The sequence below is a fragment of the Aspergillus tanneri genome (assembly GCF_003426965.1).
Source record: "Aspergillus tanneri strain NIH1004 chromosome Unknown AapTan_2_pilon_pilon_pilon, whole genome shotgun sequence".
NCBI classification, from domain to species: domain Eukaryota; kingdom Fungi; phylum Ascomycota; class Eurotiomycetes; order Eurotiales; family Aspergillaceae; genus Aspergillus; species Aspergillus tanneri.
The window spans coordinates 3950472-3977353 of NW_022984629.1; the positions used below are offsets into that span (position 1 = coordinate 3950472).

The 26882-nt window shown below is 48.3% G+C and overlaps 9 protein-coding genes across 9 annotated transcripts; 4 read left to right on the forward strand and 5 right to left on the reverse strand.

The window, feature by feature from the left end:
• Positions 1 to 1889: 1889 nt before the first annotated feature.
• Positions 1890 to 4167, forward strand: ATNIH1004_001250 (uncharacterized protein; the record flags this gene model as incomplete). The annotated part of the gene is made up of 2 exons (XM_033565950.1): positions 1890 to 2286; positions 2348 to 4167. The coding sequence occupies 2 exons, from the start codon at positions 1890 to 1892 to the stop codon at positions 4165 to 4167; spliced, it is 2217 nt and encodes a 738-aa protein (XP_033431707.1).
• Positions 4168 to 5224: 1057 nt separating this feature from the next.
• SCJ1 (putative DnaJ domain protein) lies at positions 5225 to 6548 on the reverse strand (the record flags this gene model as incomplete). Its single annotated transcript, XM_033565951.1, has 2 exons — positions 5225 to 6317; positions 6382 to 6548. The coding sequence occupies 2 exons, from the start codon at positions 6546 to 6548 to the stop codon at positions 5225 to 5227; spliced, it is 1260 nt and encodes a 419-aa protein (XP_033431708.1).
• A 619-nt stretch (positions 6549 to 7167) lies between these two features.
• IMP3 (snoRNA-binding rRNA-processing protein IMP3) lies at positions 7168 to 7870 on the forward strand (the record flags this gene model as incomplete). Its single annotated transcript, XM_033565952.1, has 3 exons — positions 7168 to 7174; positions 7252 to 7616; positions 7697 to 7870. 3 exons carry the CDS (start codon positions 7168 to 7170, stop codon positions 7868 to 7870), a joined length of 546 nt encoding a protein of 181 aa, XP_033431709.1.
• A 431-nt stretch (positions 7871 to 8301) lies between these two features.
• ATNIH1004_001253 (uncharacterized protein) lies at positions 8302 to 9246 on the reverse strand (the record flags this gene model as incomplete). Its single annotated transcript, XM_033565953.1, has 1 exon — positions 8302 to 9246. The coding sequence occupies one exon, from the start codon at positions 9244 to 9246 to the stop codon at positions 8302 to 8304; it is 945 nt and encodes a 314-aa protein (XP_033431710.1).
• Positions 9247 to 13483: 4237 nt separating this feature from the next.
• On the reverse strand, positions 13484 to 15399 carry ATNIH1004_001254 (allantoate permease family MFS transporter; the record flags this gene model as incomplete). Its single annotated transcript, XM_033565954.1, has 8 exons — positions 13484 to 13535; positions 13585 to 13765; positions 13829 to 14177; positions 14232 to 14651; positions 14702 to 14762; positions 14822 to 14966; positions 15026 to 15121; positions 15198 to 15399. The coding sequence occupies 8 exons, from the start codon at positions 15397 to 15399 to the stop codon at positions 13484 to 13486; spliced, it is 1506 nt and encodes a 501-aa protein (XP_033431711.1).
• A 771-nt stretch (positions 15400 to 16170) lies between these two features.
• pyrG (orotidine-5'-phosphate decarboxylase pyrG) lies at positions 16171 to 17053 on the reverse strand (the record flags this gene model as incomplete). The annotated part of the gene is made up of 2 exons (XM_033565955.1): positions 16171 to 16838; positions 16897 to 17053. The coding sequence occupies 2 exons, from the start codon at positions 17051 to 17053 to the stop codon at positions 16171 to 16173; spliced, it is 825 nt and encodes a 274-aa protein (XP_033431712.1).
• Positions 17054 to 18933: 1880 nt separating this feature from the next.
• ATNIH1004_001256 (putative diacylglycerol O-acyltransferase (DgaT)) lies at positions 18934 to 20671 on the reverse strand (the record flags this gene model as incomplete). The annotated part of the gene is made up of 4 exons (XM_033565956.1): positions 18934 to 19133; positions 19194 to 20196; positions 20260 to 20300; positions 20392 to 20671. 4 exons carry the CDS (start codon positions 20669 to 20671, stop codon positions 18934 to 18936), a joined length of 1524 nt encoding a protein of 507 aa, XP_033431713.1.
• A 636-nt stretch (positions 20672 to 21307) lies between these two features.
• PFS2 (pre-mRNA cleavage and polyadenylation factor (CPF) complex subunit) lies at positions 21308 to 23407 on the forward strand (the record flags this gene model as incomplete). The annotated part of the gene is made up of 4 exons (XM_033565957.1): positions 21308 to 21398; positions 21519 to 21634; positions 21695 to 21895; positions 21983 to 23407. 4 exons carry the CDS (start codon positions 21308 to 21310, stop codon positions 23405 to 23407), a joined length of 1833 nt encoding a protein of 610 aa, XP_033431714.1.
• Positions 23408 to 24468: 1061 nt separating this feature from the next.
• pex8 (putative peroxisomal membrane protein Pex17) lies at positions 24469 to 26701 on the forward strand (the record flags this gene model as incomplete). Its single annotated transcript, XM_033565958.1, has 4 exons — positions 24469 to 24542; positions 24598 to 25595; positions 25644 to 26092; positions 26141 to 26701. 4 exons carry the CDS (start codon positions 24469 to 24471, stop codon positions 26699 to 26701), a joined length of 2082 nt encoding a protein of 693 aa, XP_033431715.1.
• Between the last annotated feature and the right edge of the window lie 181 nt (positions 26702 to 26882).

Below are 26882 nucleotides of genomic sequence, written 5' to 3' on the forward strand. Positions count from 1 at the left end.
AGTCTTTTTTGCCATACACCCGATGCATCGAGTACAGCTAATCTTCCCCTTGCTTTTCTTTCTTTCCTTTCTTTTATTAAATACTCCATAATAAGGGAATGCTGGGTCCATTGATCATCTACTCCTGACATGTTGACATCGTATCGTTTAGAGTCTAGCCTACTTCAGTTACCCACATTTACCTGGTGTTTTTAACTTCCCCCGGATTCATTGGACAGCTTGCATGAATCACAAAAGCTTGGTTCGTTGCTGATCATCCCCATACGCAGAGCCTTGCTCGTAGTCCATCATTCCGTTGGGCACGATCCCGTGCAGCTAAACCCCTGCAGGAAGTGGCTATGTCCAGTACTCAGAGTACGGAGTACTTCATAGAACGTGATTCAAATCCCTCATGTCCATGTCTCTCGGATCGAACTTGTGTCATCCCCAGCGGAAACACGTTGCGGCTGTATTGTACATACATACTCTGTACTTCGTACTGCAGGTCTAAGCTGTTTTTGTCTGGAGCAATCTATTCCAGTTTAAGGGTAACACGGGGTGATTAACCACACCCTCACCCGGCTGGGGGTGGCGGTGGCAAGAGATCAAACATGTTACTCTGTGGCACTGTGCTTTAACTGCCGATCTACTGCGTACTCCGTAGCCATACTATGCTACGTTAGGCCAGTGAAAGGGAGACAGATTAGATAGACTTGCTATGAGCTTTTTGAGTACTCTAGAGCAAAGGTTCAAAGGCTTTACGATCGTTGTCTCTGCATCATCCTCGGGTTAAACCTCCCATCGTAATAGTCAACCGTAGCCATTCAGTTATCAGAAGAACGCAGAGGTAGCTAGACTAAGCAGGGGGAAGTTCGTATTCTTGCTATTTCCTAGTCTCTCGTCAGGCAACCAGCGGCCTTTCTACAAAGACTGACATATTCCGATGGTCTCACTTTCTGTCCCCACCGTACGGGAATTCTTTCCTCTTCCACGAAGGATCTGTAGAGCATTCTGATCTCCATGTTGATGTGCGCTATACCGTTTCTGGCAATCTTGACAGCCAGATTTCCAAAATGGATGCCTGAGGCCCGCTGACATACCATACCGGCCACCGAACTCGCCTCTGTATCGCCTATAAAATAACACTTTTATTGACCTTAATATTTTAACAACAACATAGAGTTATGATAAAAATAGAAGTATTCCTTGATATGTAAATAATTCAGAATGCCTATACAATTTAATTAGAGTTTGTAAGATTTTCATTGACTTATAATACAGGATTATTTTAAATACCACTGTATTTAAAAGTATTTTTTTGAATTATAATGAACTAGAAATCCTACAAGAACATAGGGTTAGTATTTATATATGTGCCATTGCACTATTATACATAACAGATTTTAGGCCCTCTTGGCATGTTGTTGTTAAGACACTAGGCATATAAAATATACAATACAGAAGCGCGTAGCTCGGTGGCCCGCGCAGTTCGGTGTTCGCCGACGGAGTTTTCTAAACACATAGAATTTGGATTGTGCTCGAGGATGGGAATAGGTTGATTGTCGTATGACTTCGACCGCGAAGGTGCCTCTGAGGACTACCTACTCACCTGCCTCATCACATCGAGAATGTGTACTTGTACCATCGCTCGATGTATGCCGTCACCTGACTGGGTAAAAGCGGCGGACAGTGACGCAACAAAGAATGAAGCTAGCTGAGATACCAATAACAACCTGGAAGTAGTTAGCCGCCCTGCATCCTGGTCAGACATTGAGCCTTTACCTCCGCTTTGCTGATCCTTGGATTCCCGCGGAGTCCTCCGGTCTGCTTGCAATCCATCATCGGTTATCTCCTAGTCCAGCCTGATCGAGATCCCATCATTGTGACGACGGTGTCGGCCATCCTCCGCTATGCCGCACGGAGAGACAGAGCCCCTTCTTCCTCGCTACGAGGAGGAGACGCCCCTCCGGCGTCGCTTGCATCAGAAGCTACACTCCTATCAGATGCTCCACGCTCTGTCGGAAGGTTACATGCCCTCGACGGACCAGCTCATCGCCAACCTTAGCTCCCTACTGGCTTCGGACATTTTCAACCCCCGTACTCAAGAGATCGGCACTGTAGGCCGCCAGTTGATCCGGGACTGCCGTCTCTGTCTCCAGGTGTTTATCGACTTTCTGCGGGACAAAAACAGTGATGACCAACTACAAGACTTTTTATGGCATCTTTCCCGATCGAGGGCCTCACTGCGCCCCAGCCATATCTCGCAGCATGCTTCTCAGGTGAAGGCAAGGGCAGACTCTAAAGCTGGTATTGGCCTCCCGGGCAGACGGCGTCTGTTGCGATCACCCGGCTAACGGTGTAGTGATAGCGTATGATAGTCTTCGTACCGTGGGACAGCTTCTTTTAACCAATGCCGACTTTCGACTCTTCGTCGATGACTTAACGACAATCGGTCGCCGGATCTTCTCAGACACCACGGTTACTTTATCAGCCACCTCACAAGAAGCAGGCGAACAGCTGAAACCGTCTGCAGAGGATGTCCATGAGGTGAACGGTGCGAGTGCGGATGAGGACCGCGCTCCATCAAATGAGGAGTTACGCCAGGAGATTACAGATGTGGCGGAGTCTGCAGGCAATGAGATGGCTCATACAGGCCGGGAGGCAGTTGAGAGTGTAAAGGAACACCTAGGAGGGCAGCAAGGGGAGACTCTGTTTTATCGGTTGAAACAAAGCATCTTGAAACTCCGAGAGCGTCCCGATTACTCGAATTCGGTTGCGACGCTGGCGCAGCTGGTTCGTCGATATGCTACGATCTACGCTAATGCAACGCCTGATATTGCGGCAGCAGCTGAGGACATTGACAACAACGCAGACCTCAAAGAGGCAATGCAAAAGCTCTGGGCCCTGCTTCAATCATTCGGTGATCCTATGGAATGGAGCATCCTGGAACAGAACTTCAGACAACTGCTGCGGCATGCCAACAACGACCCTGAATTTGAACGGCTGATGTCGGAGATAGGCTCCTCCATCCAGGAGATGCTGACCAGTCCCGATTTCTTTGACTCTGCCCCCGAGAAGATCAAGGAACTGGAAACCAAATCCAAGCAAGTAGACGTTGGATCCAACCTGCGTCAGGATGTAGACGCCTTTCTGGTTCAGGCCAAACGGGCCATATGGACAGTCCCTGAAGACTCGGCGGTATCTAAACTGATCGACGCCACGGAGAAAACCTACAGAAATGCCTGGGTGGGGTACTACGATCAGAAAGAGCGATTGCCGCTTGACTTACTAGAAGTGCTATTCCCTCTCTTTCTCCGATGCATCCATTACATTCCAATCCCACGGCTGGAGATCTCCGCGCCGGAACTCGACCTTCTGCTGGAAAACTTGATCCTGGAGCCTGGCCACGCAGCCCAGTTTTCCTCATTCCTTCCATGCCGGATACACATCACGACACGCAATGACATTGATATTATAAAACGGCATTCGAAAAGAACCGAAACCGATCTCAAGACTACATTCACCGCCACAATCATGGGACTGAACATCAGCGCCTCTGAGTTCGGATACTGGCTCCGCACCCACTCGGGTCCATTCTGCCTATTCAAAGACGAAGGCATCGCCAGCTTCTTCCTCGACCGACGCGGCATCGACATCATCCTGGATGTCGAAGTCGGCCGAGACCGTCTCGAACAAATCTTCACCCTGCGCGGCGTCCGCGTGGTCATCCACAAACTCGACTACCAAGTCCACAGCAGCAAATGGAGATTCCTTCTGTGGTTGATGAAGCCTTTGCTCAAACACCTGCTCCGTCGCGTTGTGGAGAAGAAAATCGCTGAGCAGATCGTCCAGGTCGCGTTCGCTCTGAATCGCGAACTGGTATTCGCGCGGGAACGACTGCATGCTGTACGAATCGCCAATCCGCACGATCTCGTCAGCTTCGTTCACGCCATCCTGGCTCGACTGTCCCCCACGTCGTCGCTATCTACTCGAATCGGTATTGACGTGCCGGGAAAGAGTGTTTTCAAGGGTGTTTATGCCCCTGAGAGTCTTGTCAAGGTGTGGCATGAGGAGGCAATCCGAGCTCAAGAAGCCATTGAAGAGGGGGATGAAAGTCACCGGTTAATTCACACTTGGCGGAATGATATATTTGATGTGCCTACATCTAGATCACATCTGGGACGCTAATGTAGCCGGTAGGCTGGTTATTTTTACTATGATGATGATTTGTTTATTTTTCTTTCTTTTTCTCCTTTCCTTGTCTGTTAGTTGTCTGGACCCCAAATACGCCAGTAGCAAGTAGTATAATGGCAAGCGCCCTAATCACAAGCGTTCATTGGTTGCTGAAACTCTTATATGAATATCTAAGGCCGGGTTTTATTAATCGAATGGTTTATCTTGAAATTGATCATGGGAATCCACTATTAGCATTTGTATTTCAAGACAGGAAGTCGGATGTACTCTTCAATATTGTTGACTTCATATAGCTCGGCAATAGCAATTTCAATGCTAAAAGAAGACTTGTATATTACTATGGTGTATTATTTTAAGGACCTTAATGGCAAGACGATCTAATGTATACCAGTTTTGAATACACCTCTAGGTGTAGTAGACTAGGAGGCCCAAAAGAGTCAGGAAATTATTAATCTGATAAATAACGGCTGCCGACTCATTGCTATAGTTACAGACGGCAGAGAAGATATTGACGGGTTGGAAACGGTGGACGTCGACATTGTGGTAGAATGTGTTAGGTATGTCATTCTATATTTGTGAATGAAATTTGTTTGATAGTCTTATTGTAGAAAAAGCATGGAATATGTTTGATAGTTTTATTGTGGAGAAATATCTACTCCGTAGTGGACTGTTGTAGATTATCTTGCATAACCTTCCAACCAGGTAGGCGCCAGCTTCGTTTCGCACCCAAATCTCTGTTATATTAGCCATCAATGTTGTTACCATCTTCAGATTGTTGTCATGACATGATTCATGAACTTAATTACTTATCATAGTCCATTTTATTGGCCGGTGTAATCATGTTACAAATCTGCTGTATATAGTACTTAGTATTCACTATTTACTGAACTGGTCAATCTATTAAAACTACCTGCTTAAACAACTGAAGATTACCTCTATTAAGAGGTGTATAAGAATATGGGATTAACGTATTGTCTAATCTAATGATCTAGTAATATACAAACCCCACCCCCCTGGATATTTGGAACATATCTGGAATTCAATTGAGATATTATAACTCATCCTTCGGTGGAGGTGGAGGCATCGGCCGACCATTTTCCTTGTCTAATCCCACCCCCTTCTTCTTGCGCCATTTCTCCCACAACGCGAAGAACTCTTTCTCCATGCCACTTTCCATCTGATCCGGGAGAATAACCGTATACTCAACGTACAGATTGCCTGGTTCTCTATCTTGGTCGTGGTTTTCGTGGAGATGTCCTTCTGAATAGAACGGCATGCCTTCGCCCTTGACCGTCTCCACGGATAACGGCTGCACGACCTCGCCGCGCTTGCGTCCCAACTGCACCACATGTCCGTCCAGATGGGTGACATTGCGCGTCCACTCGCCCATCCACGCTTCCCGCAACGAGAGGGCCTCTTTCCAGAATAGATCCCTGCCCTTCCGACGGAAAAACGTGCCGTCGTTTCGGTGTTTGTCCGTCGTGCTCAGCTCCGGTTCCTTCTCCTCCAGGATCAGGACCAGATCACCGGCAACCCAGTCAGGACTCTCGTCGGCTTCGTTCTCAAACACAATCCGGTGTCCCTTGTCCATTCCCGGTTCGACGGTGAACACCGTCTCCACATCTCTTCGGACGACGCGGTGTCCGTGACAGACCGGACACGGCTTCTTGATCGTCTTCCCCTTTCCACCGCATTTGTCACATTGCATCTGCACCTGCTGGAACATCCCCGGAGCCAGCATGTGTTTCTGTATGAACACTCCGCGGCCCGAACACTTATCACAGGTGACAACCTCGCGATCCGCTGAACCCGTCCCTTCACAAGCGTCACAGATCTGCTGCTTCTCCAATACGATCTCTGCCTCCCTGCCATTGTAGAAATCACGCAGTGGAATACCAATCCGGAATTCCATATCTGGCCCCTTCCGATGTCCCGGGGCATGGCCGAAATGCCCTCCGCCGCCGAAGAAGCGAGAAAACAAGTCGAAGGGGTCGTGTGCCTGTCGTCCGGCCGATCCACCCTGGCGATGCTGATTCACTCCCTCGTGTCCATACTGATCATAGATCTTACGTGTAGTAGGTGTAGATAGGACATCATATGCTTCGGCTATCTCGACGAATTTCTCTCGCGCGGTTTCATCGCCACTAGACAGACGTTAGAACCAGCGGTGCTCTCGTTGAACGATGGAAAATACCAGGCAGTACTCACGGGTTCTTATCAGGATGGTACTTTTTGCTCAACGTCCGATACGCCCTCTTGATATCCCTCTCGGACGCCGACTTGTCCAAGCCAAGAGTCTTGTAGTAGTCCTCGACAGCCAATACCACGTGTAACAGACACAATGCAATGGCCAGAAAAAGACAGATTAGACGCATGCTGAATGATATTCTCCCCAAGCTGCACCGCAGCTTGTGCGCCGCAAACAAAAAGCCCGTTCAGAGACGGCGGTTCAGCCAACGCAGATAAGACGAAACAGTGGAATGTCGTTGTCTATTTATTGAAGCAAATATGAAATGCGACGCCTAGTCAGCCATCCAGAGGAAATCGCTTGGAGACTCGAGATCAGTCAAGATCCCAAGATTGTGGTGAAATTTGTGTTGCCGTGTATACTTTTGGTCGTAAACGATAGCTGTCGATTCCCGAATGGACTAGGTGGCCGCAATACGGGTGATGGTTATTCCGACCGGAATCACGTGAAACATACTGTCGGCTATTTGAGAGTGAATTGATGCATAATGTAGATAAAAGAATTGCATGCATATCAATCTGATAATATCCAGTTCGCATTCCCTGGATGTATGTACGATAGATAAATACTGCGACGCACAAGGTAGAATTTGTACATCCGATGGCCCTATGTAGGCGGAGGCCTAGTTTGTCCCGTTTGCACCAATACCGCCGGCAAAACCACACCGCTATTACAATTTTATCTCAGCATTATTTTCAAGCCTTACGAAACCCCCTCACGCATCATACCAAATAACCCCATTCAAAATGGTCCGTCAACTCAAATACCACGAGAAGAAGCAAGTTCTGCCCTGTCTCCCTCACACCCTGACAAGACCAACTAACTAACAGCGTATAGACTTCTCCGAAAACACAACTTCGAAGAATACAAATCCGACGGCGGACATCGCGAAGCCTCCATCCGCCAACGATACTACCTCCCCGACGCGCTTGAATATAAAAAATACAACACGATATGCGGCTCGCTGCGCCAGCTATCGCATAAGCTGACGCAGCTGGATCCGAGCGACCCCGTGCGCAAGAAGATCGAGAGCGAAATGCTCGATAAACTATGGCGAATGGGGATCCTCAAGCAGAGCCGTGAACAAGGTGCCGGGTTATCTCGTGTCGAGCGAGAGGTCACCGTTTCGGCTTTCTGTAGGAGGAGATTAGGCGTTGTTATGGCTAGGTCGGGGATGGTGGAGAATGTTAAAACGGTTAGTTCTCTCTCTTTCTCTCTTCCCTTATATCGGGAGCGGGGTTTGGTTGTGTATTAATATAATCTGATGAAATGTAGGCTGTCACGTTCATCGAACAGGGCCATGTGCGAGTGGGAACGGAGGTGGTCACTGATCCTGCATACATGGTGACGCGAAATATGGAGGACTACGTCACCTGGGTGGATAGCAGCAAGATCAAGCGCAACATCATGCGCTACCGCGACAAGCTGGACGACTTCGATCTGCTGTAGATGGTGTGATTGTGGTGATTCTGCCCTGGTCGATATACCCTTCATTTATTTACGTTCCTGTTACTTTTGCTCTAATGGTATTGCATGGCGTTTATTACTACGGACAGACTTCCTAGTTGAACTACAAAGAATAGAGAGGGAAGTCGGTGTAAAATAAAGAATGATAGAATTCGGTCCAATCTATTGCATCTCTGAATGGGTATCATAACTTCAAATCTCCAATCCGCACAAAGAATAGGAACCAGTAGTGTGCTCAACACACCTTGATTTCTACTCAGGTTTAGCCGTCTCTGGTCAAGCTAACCGCTATATGGAGACGTCTAAAAGCGCCAGGCTTCATGAATACTATCCTCACCGGCGCCAGACGGCCATTACGGTTTGTGGGTGACACCAGTTCACCGCCGACCCCAGTGTCGCTTCCGATGCAAAGTTCACGCAGAACCACTTCTCCGCCGAGTTCCAATCCTTCCCACTACCAGCTTTCTTTTTAGCTTCAATCCTACTTTATTCTCGGTAACTGGCTCGTCCGGGAGATCCATGCGAAATCTCCGTACACTCCCCTCGTAATTCCCTTTGCCGTCTTTCCCCTCTTCGAAGAACGGAGTGCGATTGTCTCTAGACTGGCACCATCGGGGAGCGACCCGGCGCCAGAATCCTCGCATACCGCTGCTGGCTCGGTCGATCTTCTCGTACTCACGTCGCCGGGTTGACGGCGAGGTCCAGTCGATTACTGTGGCGGAGGATTGTATCGGTAAAATTGGATCCCCACCGTGAGCATCGCTGAAGACGGAGCATACCCGGACCGGAGAGTTACAGTCGATGAGTTGGCCGCTGAGGACGGGAGAAAGCGGAGGCGTACTGATATTTGAATACGTGTGAACGGTACGTGGAGGTGTATGAGTGCCAGCGGAGGACGAGGGGGGCTCGTTGTGCTCGTTGAAACGAGACAGTCTGTTATTTTGAAACAGTCGACAAGATTCCCGATGCAAAGACAAAAGGTCCTGACGTCGGATCTCTTCGTCATCCAAACTGGGAGCCAGGGACGGTGTAAGCGAAGAAACAGTTGCTGCGCGATGGTGCGAAGAAAACGAGCTGTGGCGACTACTAGGAGGTACACACCGTCGAGTGCTGCGAGAAGCTGAACGCAAACACTGTGGGGGCGTATTCAAGGAGGGAGATGGAGGGGAACCTGTCCGCTTTCGCTTTGGAGTCCGACGGCTGTCAGGAGCTGATGATGATGTACCGGCCATCTTTGGAGCGGTCGAGTGGCTCTTCTCCGTCGAAGGCTCATTGCAAATCCGACCCGATTGAGGACGTGAGTCACATGAATCGACGGGGATTTCGGCGACTCTGAGCATGTCCTTCTGGGAGGCCATAGTGCTCAGACGCGGTGAGATCGGACAAGACTTATATTCGACAAAAGGGTTCGTCACCAAACAAGACGAGACATCCCCAAGGCTTGTAGTGAGTGGAGAAGATGCAAGGGTAGGGGGTACTATGTACAGCGGGCGGTTAGGGCTGCTATTATTATGACCACATTCATGCAAAATACTGTCACAGTAGGCGCCGTGAAGATTAAATCGGCAGCATGTGGAGGCAACAGCCATCAGGTGCCGAAGAACTGTGGCTAACAGAGACGAGGGGATGATCTACCACAACTTCACATGCTCGGATGCTAATTTGCACCAGTCAGGAGCAATATGGGAAAGGAGATCAGCCGACCAAGAAGGCAATCCGTCCAAATACTAATAAGAGCGACGGCGACTGTAATAGTGTCTGGTTTGTCACAGCTAGAGGGGAGAAACGAAAATCCACGGTCTTGACAGACGATCAGATTAGGAAGGGAATAGAATAGAAATAAACCCCCGCTTATAGGGCAAAACTAAAAGAAACTCCAAAAATCCACGATCAATCCAACCCAGAGCGTTGAACCGCTCCGGGATTTAAAGACGAGGCATTTCTTGTCGAACAAGGGGGAGGGTGGAAAGAAAAACAGGAGGAAGGACCGAATGTGGGAGTGAATGCAGAATGACAGGTCAGGGGACGAAGGAATCCATCCTGATGAGTTAAGTACTAACAAAGTGCGAATACTCCATAGGAAAAATACGATGCATGTAGGAATGTCCGATGGTGCTATGCCCACACTTCAAATCAAATTAAATCCTTCGTCTCACCGACTAGGCACATGTTTTACTAGGTACTGGGGAAACCGGGCCGTCGAGGGTCTACACTAAGTACACCGCACCAGCACAGGGGATAGAAATGGAGATTGGAGCCGGTTTAGTTCCAAATCCCTGCGTTCTAGCCGGGTCTGATTCCGCAATGATTCTCCCATTTTGTCAGGATCTAATATGAACCCGTGACAGGTGTTCCCTGTATCTAGTCTAGATCGACGGTGCCTGCGTCGGGGTCAGGCACCGTCCAGTTCCATCCATTCAGCCTTACATTCTGCAAAACAATGAGAGGGTAAGAACCTTAGATAAGGCTGATGTAAATAGGACCTGAGAAGTGAGTACTCCCCCAAGGCCTGGTTTTCGATCGTTGTTGAATACTCCGTACTACAGACTCTTCCAATAACACATCTTGGGGGTCTGCCCTCCATTTGCCCCACCATCCAGTTCTTCGCCCCGCTTTGCTCCAGCAGTGCCGGGTTTCGCCACCCATCATTGGCCGATGTCGCTGACCGCCAGTTTTCTCGTGGGCAGGCGGTAAGTCCCGCCCGAGATTTATTTAGTCTTTGCATTGGCAGCTTGGCTAAGGCGGTAGGGTAGGTAAAATAGTAGTTACCCGACAGGAACTATTCCGGAGGTCGGGGGCCGCTGCTTCCCTTGAAAATGACCTCACCTGTTGGTAGTATGGCCATACAGCAGTATTTGAGGCCTTGGATGTGTCACAGTAGATTTAACCAATACCATCTCTCTGGGGCTCAGATAACGATGGGTGTATGACAGACCAACGGTCCGTTGGTTTATCTCGCATGCAGGCCTAAACTACGTGGTTCTGAGTAGCAGATTGTTCGAACTGGTCCCGTCCCCGGGGGAAAGTTCAGGCCAAACGAGAAAGTCAATTCCCTACTTCATCATTGCATCGTAAGAAGATTTTTCACAGAGGTAATATGCGGAGGACCAATCCGCCCAATCAGCACATCCACAATCAGGAACAGCGACGGGTTTCTATTCCCTGATATACTATAACTGCGACCATCCATGGCTGTATCGACTAGCGTTACGGCCCAACAGCCCCGTCAGATCTACAGAGTATGTACTGGAATTTTATGTGGTTCGCATTGAATTTCTCAACGGCCGCACGTGGTAATGGTAACGTCTTCTGTCGATCTCACTCTTTGGAAGTCACTTCTGGAGATCCTATTCTATTGGTCTTTATCATATCTTAAGCTGGCCTCACAGTGACTGTAGATAGTATTGCTTGGTAATACCTGAAATAAGAAAGAGCAGGTCCTGAATAATCTGCTAGAGATATCTTTGCCTAATTCACCTGTCCAGACCACGAATATAATGGAGATCATTGCATTTAATCTCTCAATAAACTTTTCTGTTATAACTTCCATAGAATGTAATCTGGACCAACAATGGTATATGCTAGATTTCTGGCGTTTCCCCGCTTGCATGAATCGTCTGAAGCAATACTATCGCTATTAGCCGATCATTGTATTTAGAATCCCTTCCAGAATAGTGAATCCGTCCTTTAGTAACCAAGGAGGTTTTGACACTGGCTTGATCAGCACAAATTCCCTCAACCAAACGGCTTCCATAGCTCTCCCCATCGTCACACGTAGTCAATGTCGATTCTATGCTCTTCAGAGCGAAATCATATTTCGAAATCCTATCTGGAATGCAGAATCCATCCAGTACAAACCAACGAACTCATTCTTACTCTCTCTTTGGGAAATAATGCCCCCGCAGCCAAACCATCTCCCATGGTGCATCGAGACAACGTCCACCACCTTCCTCTACCTCCTATTCCCATCCAAGTGAATGTATTCTGACTTCACCGCCCACCCCAACGAACTATCAATTTGGCAATGTTGAATTCCACACATCATGATTTGATCAGGGCTAGGGGCTGGGTATAAAATCCCCCTTCCTTTCTCCTCTGAGCTCTTTTTCTCTTTCCCTCCTACATCTCTCCTCTCGCGGCCAGCGAGGGAGACTGCTCTGAGACTTGTCTCAACTTATCAACTTTTCCTTCTCTTCTTATTTCTTTATATACTGCCATCTACTTGATCTTTTCCCCTCTGTACTTGTTTACCTTTTCTTCTTTCTTTTATATACCGCCATTTATTTCATCCTTTCCCCCTTATATTTGTTTATATTTTATTGAGCTTTCTTGTCTTTTCCACTTTCTCTCCTGTCGTGGCTAGCGACGGAGAGTGCACTGAGACCTCTGGGGTCTCAGTTGGTCGACTTTCCCTCCTCTCGTGGCCAGCGAGAGAGTGAACTGGAGCTCTGTCTCAGTTTCTCAACTTTTATTTCTTTCTTATTTCTTTCTTATATTGCCATTTACTTCATGTACTTGTTATCTTTTCTTATTTTTACCCTTATCAATCAATCGGGAGGGTGGTAGATATACTTTTGAGGGGGAAAAAACAAAAGGAAAAACAGAGAATAAAAGAGAGAAAAAAAACGGGGTCTACAAAAACAGAACAAGAAACCAAGAAAAAAGAAAGAAAGGAAAAATGAAAGAAAAAACTCGCTCGATTATACTATATGACCGGGTCCTGGTTGGGTGGCTGGGACGGGCCTGGGTTATCAGATGTGGGTGGGTGGTGTGAAACTGGTGAGTCTTCTACTTCTTGTATAAGTCCTTTGGTTGTTCTCTGATGGCTAAGTTCTCTACAACGTGTAGGGGGGAGGCAGTGCGAATGACGAAAGAGAGAATGGTGTAAGTAAAAATTCTATCCAGAAGTAAAACTTGCTCTTCTTTGTAGGTTACTTTACTCGATCATGTCATGTAACCTGGTCCTGACGCGCGGACGGGATGGACCTGGATTATCAGATACTCTATGTATGTTTGTGAACTTGGTGAGTCCTTCTCTTCTACAGATGATTGGCTGTTTTGTGATGGCTTGTCACAGGCTGAACCTGTAACATACTATATAGGGCGCTAGATGCGACTGATCGAAGATCAGTCGTCTTGTACCTTTTTATATGGTCAAGTAGTTTTATCTCTACTAGCGCAGAGACAACCAAACCATCACATGGCTAACTTCTATGATACTCTATTCTATCGTGCAACGAGGTCCAGGTGGGCGCACGGGACGGGCCGTGTCATCAGATATTAGATATACTGGTTTGAAACTGGTGGGTTCTTCTCTTCTTATATAGATAATTTAGCTGTTCTGTGAAACTAACTTCACTACAATGTGGAGGTGATAGTTGATATGCATCAGTAAGAACGAGAGTAATAAATGTATTAATGCCATGTAAGTAATCATTCAATATAATGTCTAGGCATACTACTGATTCATTTCCTATGTCCATATATATTCCCTTACAAGTTCTCCAATAGGACAGTGCAAGCATCATCTGGAATACTACTCATTCATAAGACTCATATACCTCATAGTAGTAACCAAAGTCATGCTACGCCATATCACAATGAATAGATAAAGTCGTGATTTTCCCGATCCGTCAAGTCCATGAATCTAGAGTAAAGTTAACAAAAGACACTCGTCATCGGCATTCAATACTCACTCCTGATTCTCCAATCGCGTATAGTTAGGGCCTGCGCGGATTCGCTCCTTTTTTGTATTCTCCTTTCTGTACCACCACCAAATGAATACCAGCAAAAAGAGGCAGACTCCCCAGCAGACAACAATGGCAATCTCGGCGGGGACATATCGGGGTGCATCTCCGGGGAGGAAGATCTGAGGGCCTAGGCAGAAAGAAGAGACGTTAGACTCAGTGATACCAAGAGCCAGGGATTATCGATACTTACCTATGATGTTCCCCACGCAATAGCCAATCAAATAGAACGCTGCCACTGTCGTCTTCTTGGTGTAGCCAGCTACGTTCGACGAAATCATTGACAGCAGCGCGACAAACGGCGTTGGACTCGCCTGTGTCATATAATAGCCGAGCAGACGGCCTATTTTATTGCCTAGTGGGAGGGCAATAATGAGGACCATGCCGACAATAGCTGTAGCCAAACCACCAAGGCTACAAAGGAGCCGTTGATTGGTGATATGCCCCATATACCCATTCAAAAGGAGAGCGACAACCTCAACTGCGCCGCCAGGTGTACCGTATAGAAGACTTTCGTTTTGCGTGTAGCCAAAGCTAGTGATCTGATGGATAGTTAGGGCTGCAAACGTGAAATCAGGATGAAAGAAAACTCTAACCAGCTGGTTGAAGAAGTTGCTGATGCCACCATTCGGGATGTTGGAGAGGATCGCGAAAAAGAAAAATGCCCAGGTCATTGGATCTAGAAGTGTCTCCTTAAGCTGATACAGTTTAAAGTGCTTGTTCCCGATCCCCTGCTGATTTATCCTAACACGCGCGACGGCCAGAACACGGTCTTCCTTCTTCAGCCAACGGCAATTTAATTGGTTATCAGGTACTACCCAGAGAAAGATGAACCCAAATGCCAGCGTCAGTAGACCTGTGACGAGGAAGACAATCTTCCATGGCTGGATGGCCGATCCGTGTTTCTGAGTACCTTCGGCAATACCATATGCCACGAGACCCCCCAAGATCTGGCCCCAGCCGTTAAAGCTGAACCATATGTTGACACGGCTGCCTTGTTCTTTCTTCGTGTACCACTGAGGGGATATCATCAGTAAAAACCGAAATACTAAGGCCAGACACCTACCTGCGAGGTTAAAAGGGCAAATCCTGGCGTGACAGACGCTTCGAAGACACCCAAGAAGAAACTATTCAATCGAAATCAATATAGACCTCTTTGAGATACCGAGGATATGCTAAAGCCCACCGAATTGCGACAGCGCCGGGGAAGTTGTGAACTGCGGCAAACAAGCAAAGGATAGCCCCCCATATAACGACACATGCTCCGGAGTACCTTGCAATAGGAAGAAGCTGAAGTAGTCGACTAGTCGGATATTCCCATGCCAAATAACCTTTGGGTTAGCATCGTTAGTATACTAGCCATATCTGTACTCCAGGAAATACGACTGACCGAAATAAAACAAACTACCCAGCCACTGGTACTCATTGCCTTTCAATCCTAGATCCGTTTTAAGCCCCATAACACTGGCATAGGATAATGTTGTTTCTGCCCAAAGTTAGCGAAAAGTCTTCAGGAACCTCCCCCTCCTTCAAACCCCGCATATGACTGAAGAAAGGCATACTGTCCAAATAATTCATCCCATAAACCACACACATGATCGGCATAATATGCCAGTCGATAATTCGTAACAGCCTTCTATTAGTTGCCTCATCGAGAGTGATGGTTTCGCCTTGAAGCTCTTGGAAGGCTACCATCGCCTCGTCGGCATCATGGGAGTGTTTTTCCAGCGATGGGTCGACATTCTTCCTCCCACCAGTTTCCATTTCTATCGGAGTAAGTGGGGAGTTATTTACTTCTGCCATTATTTAGGACCTGGTGTATAGGGTGTCCGTAGTGCGAGAGACAAAGCCTGGGGAACACGAATAAGGAAGGGGCTGGTATTTAGCATGTTTCCCGCCCACTTCTGGCGTTGGAGGAGATGGCTATGGGACTAGCAGCGATAAGCACACAATATCTGGGGTAATAAGCACTAAGGTAGCAAGCTTATCAACTGGGGCCAATGTTGTGGGCGTTCTGGTCTGGAGACCCACCGTACGGTGAAGTGCCATAAGGAGAAGCCATGTCAGCACAGAGAAGATAGCCGAGTTAGTCCTATCTCGGCAGCCGACAAAATTTGGTGAGTGGAAGGTACGTGGATCAGTCAACCGCGGGGAAGAGGTGAATAGGTTGTTCCTCACAAAAGGAGACACCTCGGCCGCAGATGTGCCTCCGATGTAGTACAATATGTACCCACGAAGGTGTTTACTGTCTAATTTGTTGGAACGAGATATCATCGCTTATCGCTATCTCTCGGTTGATGATCGTCTTATCAGTTGACTAACGTAGTGATTGGTGCTTACAATCTGAGAGCCGAAGTGCCGCTGTTGTCAATTTGCAGCATCCAGAAACTTCCCGAATGCCATTCTTGATTTTTTCCCAAATCCCAGGCGTCCCTAACATCTATCATTATACTTAGATTCTACATAAGTCCATCTCACAATCGTAACCTACCGTTAGCCATCCCACTCATATGCAAGCCAATTCTTCGCTTATTTCTATCGAACGCGCGCCAAATACGCCTTCCAACCCTCCTGCTGATAACGCTGTACTGCCTCCACCGGGTCTGGCGCCGCATAAATCCCCCTCCCGGCGATGATAAAGTCCGCACCGCGCCCAATTGCCGATTCGGGAGTTTGATACTGCTGACCCAGCTTGTCTCCCTTCGAGGACAGATTCACACCTGTCGTAAACACCACAAAATCCTCCTCCTCAGAAGGAGAGGTAGTCTCCGATACCACTTCACCCAGGGACCGCGTGGACACAAACCCCATGACGAAATCCTTGTACTTCCGGGCATAGTCCACCGATGCTGTCGTGTAGGGCCCTGTAGCCAATGATCCCTTAGAGGTCATCTCCGCGAGGATCAAAAGGCCTCGTTCCGAATAGGGGAAGTCCTTGGACGAGGCGGTTTGGGCAAGAGCTTCGACGATTCCCTCGCCGGGAAGAATGCTGCAGTTGATGATGTGTGCCCATTCGGAGATCTGCAGGGCTCCACCGTGATACTGCTTCTGCACTGTGTTGCCGATGTCGATGAACTTGCGGTCTTCGAAGATGAGGAAGTTATGCTTTTCGGCTAACGCCTTTAGGCCGATGATGGTGTCATTGCTGAAATCTGACAGGATGTCGATATGGGTTTTAATCACAGCAATGTGGGGGCCGAGACCTGCAAGAATACACATTTATGAGAGAGCCATAACATCATTTTCGAGAGAGCGGCGTACGGTCAGCGAGATCCAGAAGCTCCTTGGTGGTAGTCACGTCGGCTGAAACAGTCACATTGGTTTTCTTGGCCTCAGCGATCTCGAAAAGCTTCTTCGCAAGGGAATTGGGGTGGTTGCTGGCCCGAGCACTGTAGGTCAATTGCGACTTGGAAGACATGCTGAAGGACGGAGGGGTAATGTGGGGTGGGTGAGATGATTGGAATGGACCTGGAAGACAATTGTATGTTTGTAGTTATTTCTTCATCCAACTGGCCCAAATATCAGCGAGTGGAGTTTCCAATAAAAATAGTGCCGACCGAGCCTATTCCATGCGTTGTAATTGTATCCTTTTCGGCAAAAAAAAAGTCCCTTGTAAAGTAAATGTCCGGTTCTGCTCCAGCCACACGGCGTTAGATTCCTCCATGCCGCTGTGGTTCAGCCACAGCATCGTTGGAAGTATCTGTGGCGCAGCTACTGACAAATGATCTGGTTAACAACAACATACGTAGTGCTATATTGTTTCAACCCCACATACAGATTAGCTAAAAAAAAAAAGAAAAAAAGATCGCCAAGTTTCACATGCGTCGAGCAATCAGATAGATAGCTGGTCGGCGAAAGCCACTAAATTGAGACTGTCCTCCGTATGATGTTGCATCTACTTGCGAGCATGTGAAAACAGGTCGTATACAGGCATAAACCCAGTAGGTACTCCGTAGTACTCCACTAAATGGAAAACAAATCCCGTCCAACACCAAATACACTCAGTCCCATTAGAATCCACTGCACAGGCCAGAACCACGAACCGATGTATCGTCCTCGTCCCTGTGGCTTGCCCGAGTATACATACCCGTAGAGGAAAAGCGCTCGGGCCACGCACCAGGCGACTCCAAGGCCAGCCGCCAACTGGGGATATTTCAGTCCTGAGACCAGAATGCTAAGCGTTGTATGGGGTGAATTTTCAAGGAAATTGGCGTGGGCGCGTTGTGCACAATTGAATTGTTCAGCCTTGGCCTGTGTTTTTGATCATTGGATAGTCAGTATACATGAAGGACTTTGTCATGGTATATAAAAATGACCACTTCAATCAGCAGGAGTCTCACATTCTCTCTGCATTGCTCTACGGTCGCGTAGTTGTGGGGATACGGAACTTTGGCCACTTTGCGGAGACCCGTGGTGATAATGCCGTGGATAAAACCCAAAAAGGGGATAGCTCCAAGCGAGACAGCGATGACAGGGCTGGGATTCATTAGACACGAAGATTCTATGGACCTAAGGTAACTAACCCATAGTTTTCAGGGAGGTTCAACACGACCATTGTGGGAAGCAGCTGTCTGGTAAATCCCAGAAACGGGGTTGTATAGTAAAAGCAATAGCTAATTCTTGTTGAAGCAAGGCAAAGGCCGTGACGTTAAGTAATAATATAAGTAGGTGGCGAATAGGCTCCAATATGAACATCAGCTTCCGTCATCCCGTTGCTCGGAATTCGGCTCTATAGTTCCCAGCCGGAACAGCTGCACACCCGACCCCGATATCATTCTCAGTTCTTCTTGAAGGTTCTGCACTTGCCTAGGAATAATAGGGTTGTGTCGACCATTTTGGATGTAGGCTGGGCTTCGTGTACTGAACAGGTTTCATTCCCAACTCGTATAATTGGTTACGTTCTACCTAATTGATATCTGTCGACCATAAAAATACGCGTACCCGCAAGTATCGATCCTCCATAGACTGAGGTCTCTGATTCAACTAAACTACCAAAAATTCTCGCTTTATAAAGGCGAGGTAAACAGACGAAGAATGCAAACCAACTAATATAGGAAATATAAGCGATCCGATGATGTGGTATCATCAACAACATTTGACTGAGAAAGGTGCCGAATAATCAATATTACCATAACTAATTGTCGACAATATCTAATCATACGAGTTGGAAGCCATTAAATATACCTACTATCTCTACTCCGTCACTATAGATTAAATTTGGTATCGTTATGAAAGCAACGCGATCCCTCATAAAATTCAAGTCTATATCATAGAGCCAATCCAGTTGTGCCTGTAGGCTCACATCTTGCTCACACTGCCATACTTTGCTTGCCATGCAAAGAAATACAATAATGCTCCCAGGGGCTGTCCTACGACGCAGAAACTCACCCAAAAGATGGAGTTCCCAACTACTTTGCCCGAGGGATCCTTCATCTTCTCCAGCGGAGCCGTGATGGCGATTAATGGTAGTTGGAACAACATCCCAACAAGTGCAACTCCTAGGCATCGGTCAGCGTACGTCGTACACCTCTTGATGGGAAAGCATGGGTTCCACATACCAATGACATTGTGTGTGGGAATTCCCACAAGCAACTCATGCAGGAGAGCAGAAATTATGAAGACTACTGTGCTCGCCGCCAAGGGGCTGTAACCCCGTCCGACCATGGGGGAAAACACGTGCCTTTTCATGAAAAGATACACTGGCCGGTTCCATGACCGCCAATATGCACCCAGGCTCGAGCTGTTCCACCAATCCGTATAGAACTCGCGATCGCCGAATCGCATTACCTCGGCCAGGCCATTCAAATACGACTGGAAAATAGCGAAGAACCCGGCAAGCCAGATGATGAGGGAGATCGTGGACAGCTTCATTATTCGCTCGAGAATTGACGCAATGTCCATAACGGCGATCTTGTCGATTGAATTCCGTAGAACTGGAGCAGCGTATTGGGCGGAGAGAAGCCAGATAAAGACGGAGAGGCCTACGAACTCGAGCAGACGTTTTGCAACAAATGACCATCGAATCCGCGGTGAGCGGGGATAAACAGGCTGATAGACTAGGGTCGGCGCCAGCCAAAAGTACGTTAGATTCCCGAGAGTGATGTTCCTGGGGTAAGAAAGGGACGAGTATAGTTCAGGAATGGCCGACTCTGCAGAAGGATTGAGCATTGCTTCACGCAAGTCGCGGTTCGTGAACGCATATGACCAGTTTTTGAGCGCGACGATGATCGCATGAACTTCACAGATAGTACCGATTCCAGGATGGTGGATGTAATAGTAAACGACGAAGCTCGTCACTGCGAGAGTTAAGAGTGTGTTCAGAATATGAAAGGATAACGTAAACCGCCAGATAGTGCGAAAAGCGCGCTCTTCGCGCTCGCCTTCGTCGACAGATCTGTCCTTTTTCTTTCGACCGACTGCGGACTTGGCCCATCCTGCTGCAGCCAATTCAAGGATGTATGCCACGAACAATTGGCATGGAACCAAGAAGAAGAGCATAGTGCCAAGAACGACATCCTGCTTCCGATAGTCATGGCATCTGATGCAAATAAGGACCCCATACTACTCCAGAACTGGCATTAGTGGAACAAATCTCTAACATCCGCTATCACCCGTAAGACTCACTTTCATGTAATTTTCAATGATCAGCCGGAGGTTCATCGCCACTGGTTTCCAAACCGGAGGTATTAGCTCTGCCTGCACCCAAAAATAAAATAAAAAATAAAAATAAAATTCTACGAGAATAAACCTTCTTACCTAGAACGATCACCATGAGATTCCGAAACCCCAGGAAACTCGTGTTGGCATTGGAATCGCGACTTAAACTGGAATGACGCAACTGAGAATGATAGGCTGCGACATGGCGATACTTGCTCCTTTTTCTTCCCTTTCCCCCCAAAGATTTGGAAGTAGCAGACGAAGTGTTGGTGTGAGAGGAAGAAGTGCCATCCATGGCCTTTGAACCCGAGTACGAAGCCCCGCTGCTAGAAGCAACAATAGCTTTCTGGGAAGGGGACCCCATTCCTGAAACAGCCATCGCAATGTTAGGTCTCCCGTGGTTCTGCCGTGAGCACAATCATAGAATGACCCGGGAGAAAGCCAAGACAAGTCGATAAGCTGGACGAAAGTACTGGGCCGATAGTCGACTCAATTGCGGAGATAGCTCGGAACATAGGATAAATCCCAAGGGCGGGGTCTGGATCTGATCAGTCATGACAAGACAAGACAACCTGAAGAAAAACGAAGGGAAGGGACGAGGTAATTATAGCATCGAGAGCCAACAGGAGGACCACAGCGGGGTTAGCGAGCAGCTCATTGCAACGGCAATGGAGCAAAGGCCTCGAAAGTGACCAGGGGGAGGGGGTTGTTGATGACCCTCAGGGCCCTTTAGAGCCGTTTAGCACTAGCCGTCATTGGACAAAGCACCACCGCCCGCGCGGCCAAAAGTCAGTCTCGTACAAACTAACGGTCGTCCTACTGCATGCACGCCATGACACCTCCATTCTAGCTAATTACCGCTTCTCCTGCCTCATTGAGGTTTTCATTCCTATCATTATCGTCCTTCGGCTATTCATTTGGCGACCCTCCCCTGTCATGGTCGTGAATGTTACCGAGTTCCCTATCAGCCAGCTTATTTCCCTCCCTTGTAACTGACTAGCTCGGCTTTGTTGCGATGGCCTTTTACGATGAATCCGGCGATGCCCTGCCATTTGGGCGGCCTCAAAAGTCCTATGAAGCTGGAATAATTGGACTGCGAAGACCGAGTACGTTATTCTTTTAAGCCATTTTATTTTTTTTTATTCCCCCTCCCCTCCCCGATGGGCAAGGATATGTTCTGGCTCTGGCACAGTCCCAGAAGACAGAGAGCTAACAGGCCTCTTCAGGACTGGTCACTGATTATGGATCGTCGCTCGTACAGTGGATGCGCACACGGCGACCGCGCTATCAAGGAGGCCATAGAATGGAGGTGGAACGGCCCAGTGCCAGCTATGTAGTGGATGTAAGTTCCCATCTCATGCCTTGCGCTGGGGTTGACTAACCAGCTTTATTGTTTGATTAGATGCTCCCACCACTGGCACGCGTGCATTCTCCAGCAGACACCATTCCTGTTCGACACCTTCATCAGTCAATTGGAAAGTCGAAAAAGCCGATCACTGTTGTACGGTGGACTCCGGAGGGCAGACGTCTATTGACGGGTGGGCACACTGGAGAGTTCATGTTGTGGAACGGGACGGCCTTCAATTTTGAGACAGTAATGGATGTGGGTTTCCCAGTTCTTTTCTGAAGCACTTATATTTGTCCCTACTTAAATTAGCCTTGGTGACTGACTTTGCTAATGGTGGAATAGGCTCATTATGATCAATTACAAGCTGGAGTGACTTCGTTGTCGTGGTCGCACAGCCATGATTGGTTGATTTCTGGGGGACAGAAGGGTGATGTGAAATACTGGCGACCTAATTTCAACAATGTGGAGACAATTGATGATGCGCATCATGATGCTGTTCGAGACCTTGCATGGGCCCCTAGCGATACCAAATTCCTCACGGCGTCCGACGATACAACTCTGAAAATTTTCGATTTCACGTCTCGAACGGCTGACACCGTCCTTACCGGTCATAACTGGGATGTCAAGACTTGCGACTGGCACCCAACGAAGGGTCTATTGGTTTCAGGGTCCAAGGACCATCAGGTCAAGTTCTGGGATCCTCGCACTGCAAGATGCTTGACAACGCTTCACAGCCACAAGAACACCGTTACTGCTACACGATTCTCTCCTGTCAACAGCAACCTTCTGGCGACATCTTCGCGTGATCAGACAGCGAGAATTTTCGATCTACGGATGATGCGAGATATCTGTATCCTTCGGGGTCACGAGAAGCCGGTTTCATCTCTCACATGGCACCCTATTCACACTACGCTTGTATCGACAGGCGGCGAGGATGGATCACTATACCATTATTTGCTTGACGAACCTAATATGCCTTCGGGACAGATCCCCACCGTTGCCCCGTACGACAGTCCCGACCCTGCAAATACGCCAGCACAGGTGATCTACCCTGCTCACAAGATCCAGTATGCGCATAGTGCAACGATTTGGTCGTTGGACTGGCATCCTCTCGGACACATACTGGCCTCTGGTTCTAAAGATAATTTCACTCGGTTTTGGTCTCGGGCTAGACCAGGCGAGACTAGCTACTTGAAAGACAGATTCCACATTGGAGAAGACGCTGCCGAGGCTCAAGGAACCTGGAACCGGGGCTTTGGAAGGCGACAGATGCGTGAAGAAGAAGAACAAGAGCTGCAAGACGAGGCAGAGAGTTTGGTCGATCAGAAGAACCCCACTGGGTCATTCCTTCCGGGTATACAGACCGCACCTCCCGGCAGTATACCTCAACAGAACGGGTCTGCGTCACAGATATTACCTGGAATTGGCGCTCCCCAGCCACCACCTCAGAGTGGGGTCCCGGCTTCCATGCCTCAAATGGACCCTGCCCGTCTTGCGGCCCTTCTGTCTACCCAACCGCCACCCCAAGCAAACACTTTCCCCCCAAACACGGGATTGCCTAGCTTTAGCATGCCTCCTGCTATGTCGGGGACGCCCCCGATGAACGTTGACCTTGCAGAGTTACAGAAGCAGCTTCTCGCGCAAGGCATATCTCTCCCCCAAAATTTCCCCCCGCCGGGTTTCGGTTCAATGTCTGGGCCCATGGGTCCCGGGGGTCTACCAGGTCTGCAAGGTGGTCGTACGCCGGACAATGGTTATGGAAGGTGATTGTTTCGAGTTTGCACATTTGCCTGGAGATTTGGCGTAATATATGTAGCTTGTTTGGGGAGTTTGAGGGCATTCATGTGTGTTGCGAGGTCGGCCATTCCACTGGATGTATTATAATCGGGTATTTCGAGAAACATTTAGTCCATACTATGGTGAAAACAAAAGCTGTGCTTATGTCGACTGATTCTGTAAGACATTGTCCTGAAAATTAAGGCGATATGACAGATAGCGAACATTTCGATCGTTGCCTTGTGTTATTTATAGCCCACCTTGCATTGGAAAGCTCGACAGTATAAGGACTAACACACTAATCCCGCTCCAGATTATAGGAACCCACGTTGACATTCTAAAGTTGCCAGCTTCGTAGACACTACCTAGACTATTTGCTCGCTATGTTAGTTCCCATCGCCCGTAGATATCGTATGGTGGAACGGACAGTCACTCACAGAAGGCCAATAATGCTTCCGGATATAAGTGCCTCCAAACCAGCGATGGTAATATAAATTAGCGGAATAGTTATGCAGAGTCGCCAACTTCGGCATTGAGTAACCAGGGCGCAGGCCGCGACCGCTAGGTGAGTAGCGGCATAGAAGATCAAGGTCCAGTACAGTGTGAATCGCCAAATATCGTGAGTATAGTAAAGGTAGAAGGCGATACCATTACGTCTGGGAAAAGGATTGTAGAGTGATGGGAAGGGAGGGGTTTCGTAATTAATAGGCACACGGTTATTGGCCATTAGCCCTTGAAAAAGGCTTTATAACTGGCCTTTTCAACTTGATTATACAAGACGAAACAGGAAATCATGATACCCAGAGCTAGGGACGATGGTGCTGAGTGGATCTAGCAAAAACGAGGACTGTTAAATATGTAAGACCGTCTTAGGACAGAGCTATATGTTTGCAATGTTTGCTTAAGCCCCGTCATGCGGTAACCTCGGCAGGTGGTCTGGGGTTCTCCGCGATAGTCAACCCACTACTTCGACCCGATCCCCTTCCTAGGGTCTACCGATTGCTTTCCATGTCCCGTGGTTTAAGCCCCTGTCTTAAGATTTTGCCTTAGAGATGGCAACCGAACGCTCTTTGGGTGCATTGTTGCGGTCACTCCAGTCGCCATCCGACCTCCAGGATGCCATTGCGTGAGCCAATGTGTAACTTGAAGTCCAACTACTCCGACTGACGCTCATACATCAGATTACTTCCAACCGCGACTGGTCTGCTATACACCCTTGCGAATCCCTTGAACCTTAGCCTTCTCTCATCGCAACTGCTCTCAGCACCCGCGATATGGGAACATCCACTCGACCTCCACGCTTGCCGGAAGATTCTCAGCATCTTCAACACGGCTGCCATTGCATTTGTACGGAGTGAAACCTCAGACAGTCCACGAATCCCCTATGTGAAACCTAAAAAGATTGAGCGCGAAGCCTGGGTTAAAGCCGTTGTCAGTGGAGCCGATGACAAGTCACCTCGCTGGCGGCATTTGCTTCTGATCGGGGGTCTCTTGCTAGGGTTTGAAGGCCAAAACAGACAGGGATTACCGTGGAATGTTCGCAAGAAACTTGAGTCAGCACTTGTGACGGCTGCACAGCTCGCATTCGAGGAATTGAACCCCCATAATGAAATCGAAGGTCTTTGCGTCTCCATGGTTCTGAATTATTCCTTTGAACTGCTATCTGATCATGAAAGGACGATGCTCAACTATGATCGTTTGCTGCCGATATTAGTCCACGGAGCTTTTTCATCCCGAGAAGGCTTTGAGGGGGGATACTTTCTTGGAACTGTGGATAAAGATATCGTTGAGGGGTCCGGGAAACGTTTCCAATGGCCGCAGCAGTCCCACACTTTCTGTCGTGTAGCCGCAATTTCCTCCAGCCCCCTTGTGTCTGCGTTAGGCCCACTTTCTCGACTTATTGCACATGCAATTGAGAATGTCAATGATCCAGGGCTAGTGGCACGGTCTGTGGATCATCTCGCGAACTTTGCCCGTACCCTCATGGTGCAGTGGCGCCAAAACAAGTTGTCGGAAGTTGATCCAGCGGAGGAGGCAGAGTTTTTGGATCCAGAATCTCTAAATAACACAATACCGAGTTTATGGAAGCTCCTTCGTAATTGCCTATACTCTATTGTGATTGTTCTGCGAGCTGTTCTTGGGCGGGTGATCAATGACCATGTTTTGGCTGCTAACAGAAGTAAGTGCCTGCAAACTCAAAACTAGAACGCCTGCTAAATTGGCTTAGGTGCACCCTTCTTAGCGATGCAGGCCCTACATATTCTACGGAGCATGTACTTTGTTTCATCGCGGATTGGTCGGAATGCATCTTCTCAGCATATGTTTGTGACCCTGGCCGCTGTGGATATTCTTGCGCAATATCCAGATCTTGCAGAAAACCTTTTGAGAAGCATCAAGCCCAATGAACTGGGCCAGATCCCTGCTCATCCTCTAGAAAGATGCCTCGATTTATATTTTCTCAACACGGCAGAGCTCTTTACCCTTGTCCTGTCACCGAAGTGTTGCGAGGAACTCCTTATTGCTGCCTCAATCCCGTATCTCCCTGCAGGTGGAAACAATCACCTTCTACAGATCTTTGAAGCCGCTCATAGCGTGCTTTTGGCCGTCTTTGCAATCCCAGATAATGCGAACATAACAGCCAAACATCTCCCATTTTACGTAGACAACCTCTTTGCCGTACGTTGCTTCCTCCCCGAATCTATCATCTCCTAACCATTCGTATAGGTGTTCCCTGATAACTTGTCTATTCGCCAATTCCGCTTGGCGTTCAAGACTGTGCTACAGGTTACTGCCCCTCCATCCCCCATTGCAAATAAACAACCTCTTCTACCATCTATTTTACTCGAAGTCATCTATGACCGGGCTCTACACGCGTCCGATAAAGTCATAGTGCAGCCTTCGCCCGTCGGGGATGGCACTGGGATGGACCAACCGCAGCGCCCACTATCGGAGCAAGCGGCTCTAGCTCTTTCTTTAATTGATGGCCTGTGCTTTCTTCGGGTGGAAGTTCTCGAAGAATGGCTGTCCTTGACGGCCAATCTCATCAATGTCATCCGGGACCCAGATATGCGGGCCGCCTGCGTTGAGCGCTTTTGGGACACCCTGAGTAACGGCGAGATGGACGTTGAGCGAGCCCATTACTGTGTCACTTGGTGGAGCACCAAGGGTGGACGCGAGCTAGTCCTGTTCGGATCTGATCCCGGAACAGAAGCGGAGCCCAATAGTTCTCAGGGCCCATATATGAGCGGTGCAATCGGGGGAGTTGCCCCTGAAAGCAAACTATGAGATTTGGAAACTTCGTGTTCTCTGTTTGGCATGCTTAGCATTGGGTTACTATAGCGCTTAGGCGTAGAGTGTGTTATTTGCTTGCGATACCATGAGTGATTTGATGAATGTACAGTACATTGGTATAGTGGTTATATTGATGACACAGGAAGAACAATAGATCCGAATCTAGATGTTCATG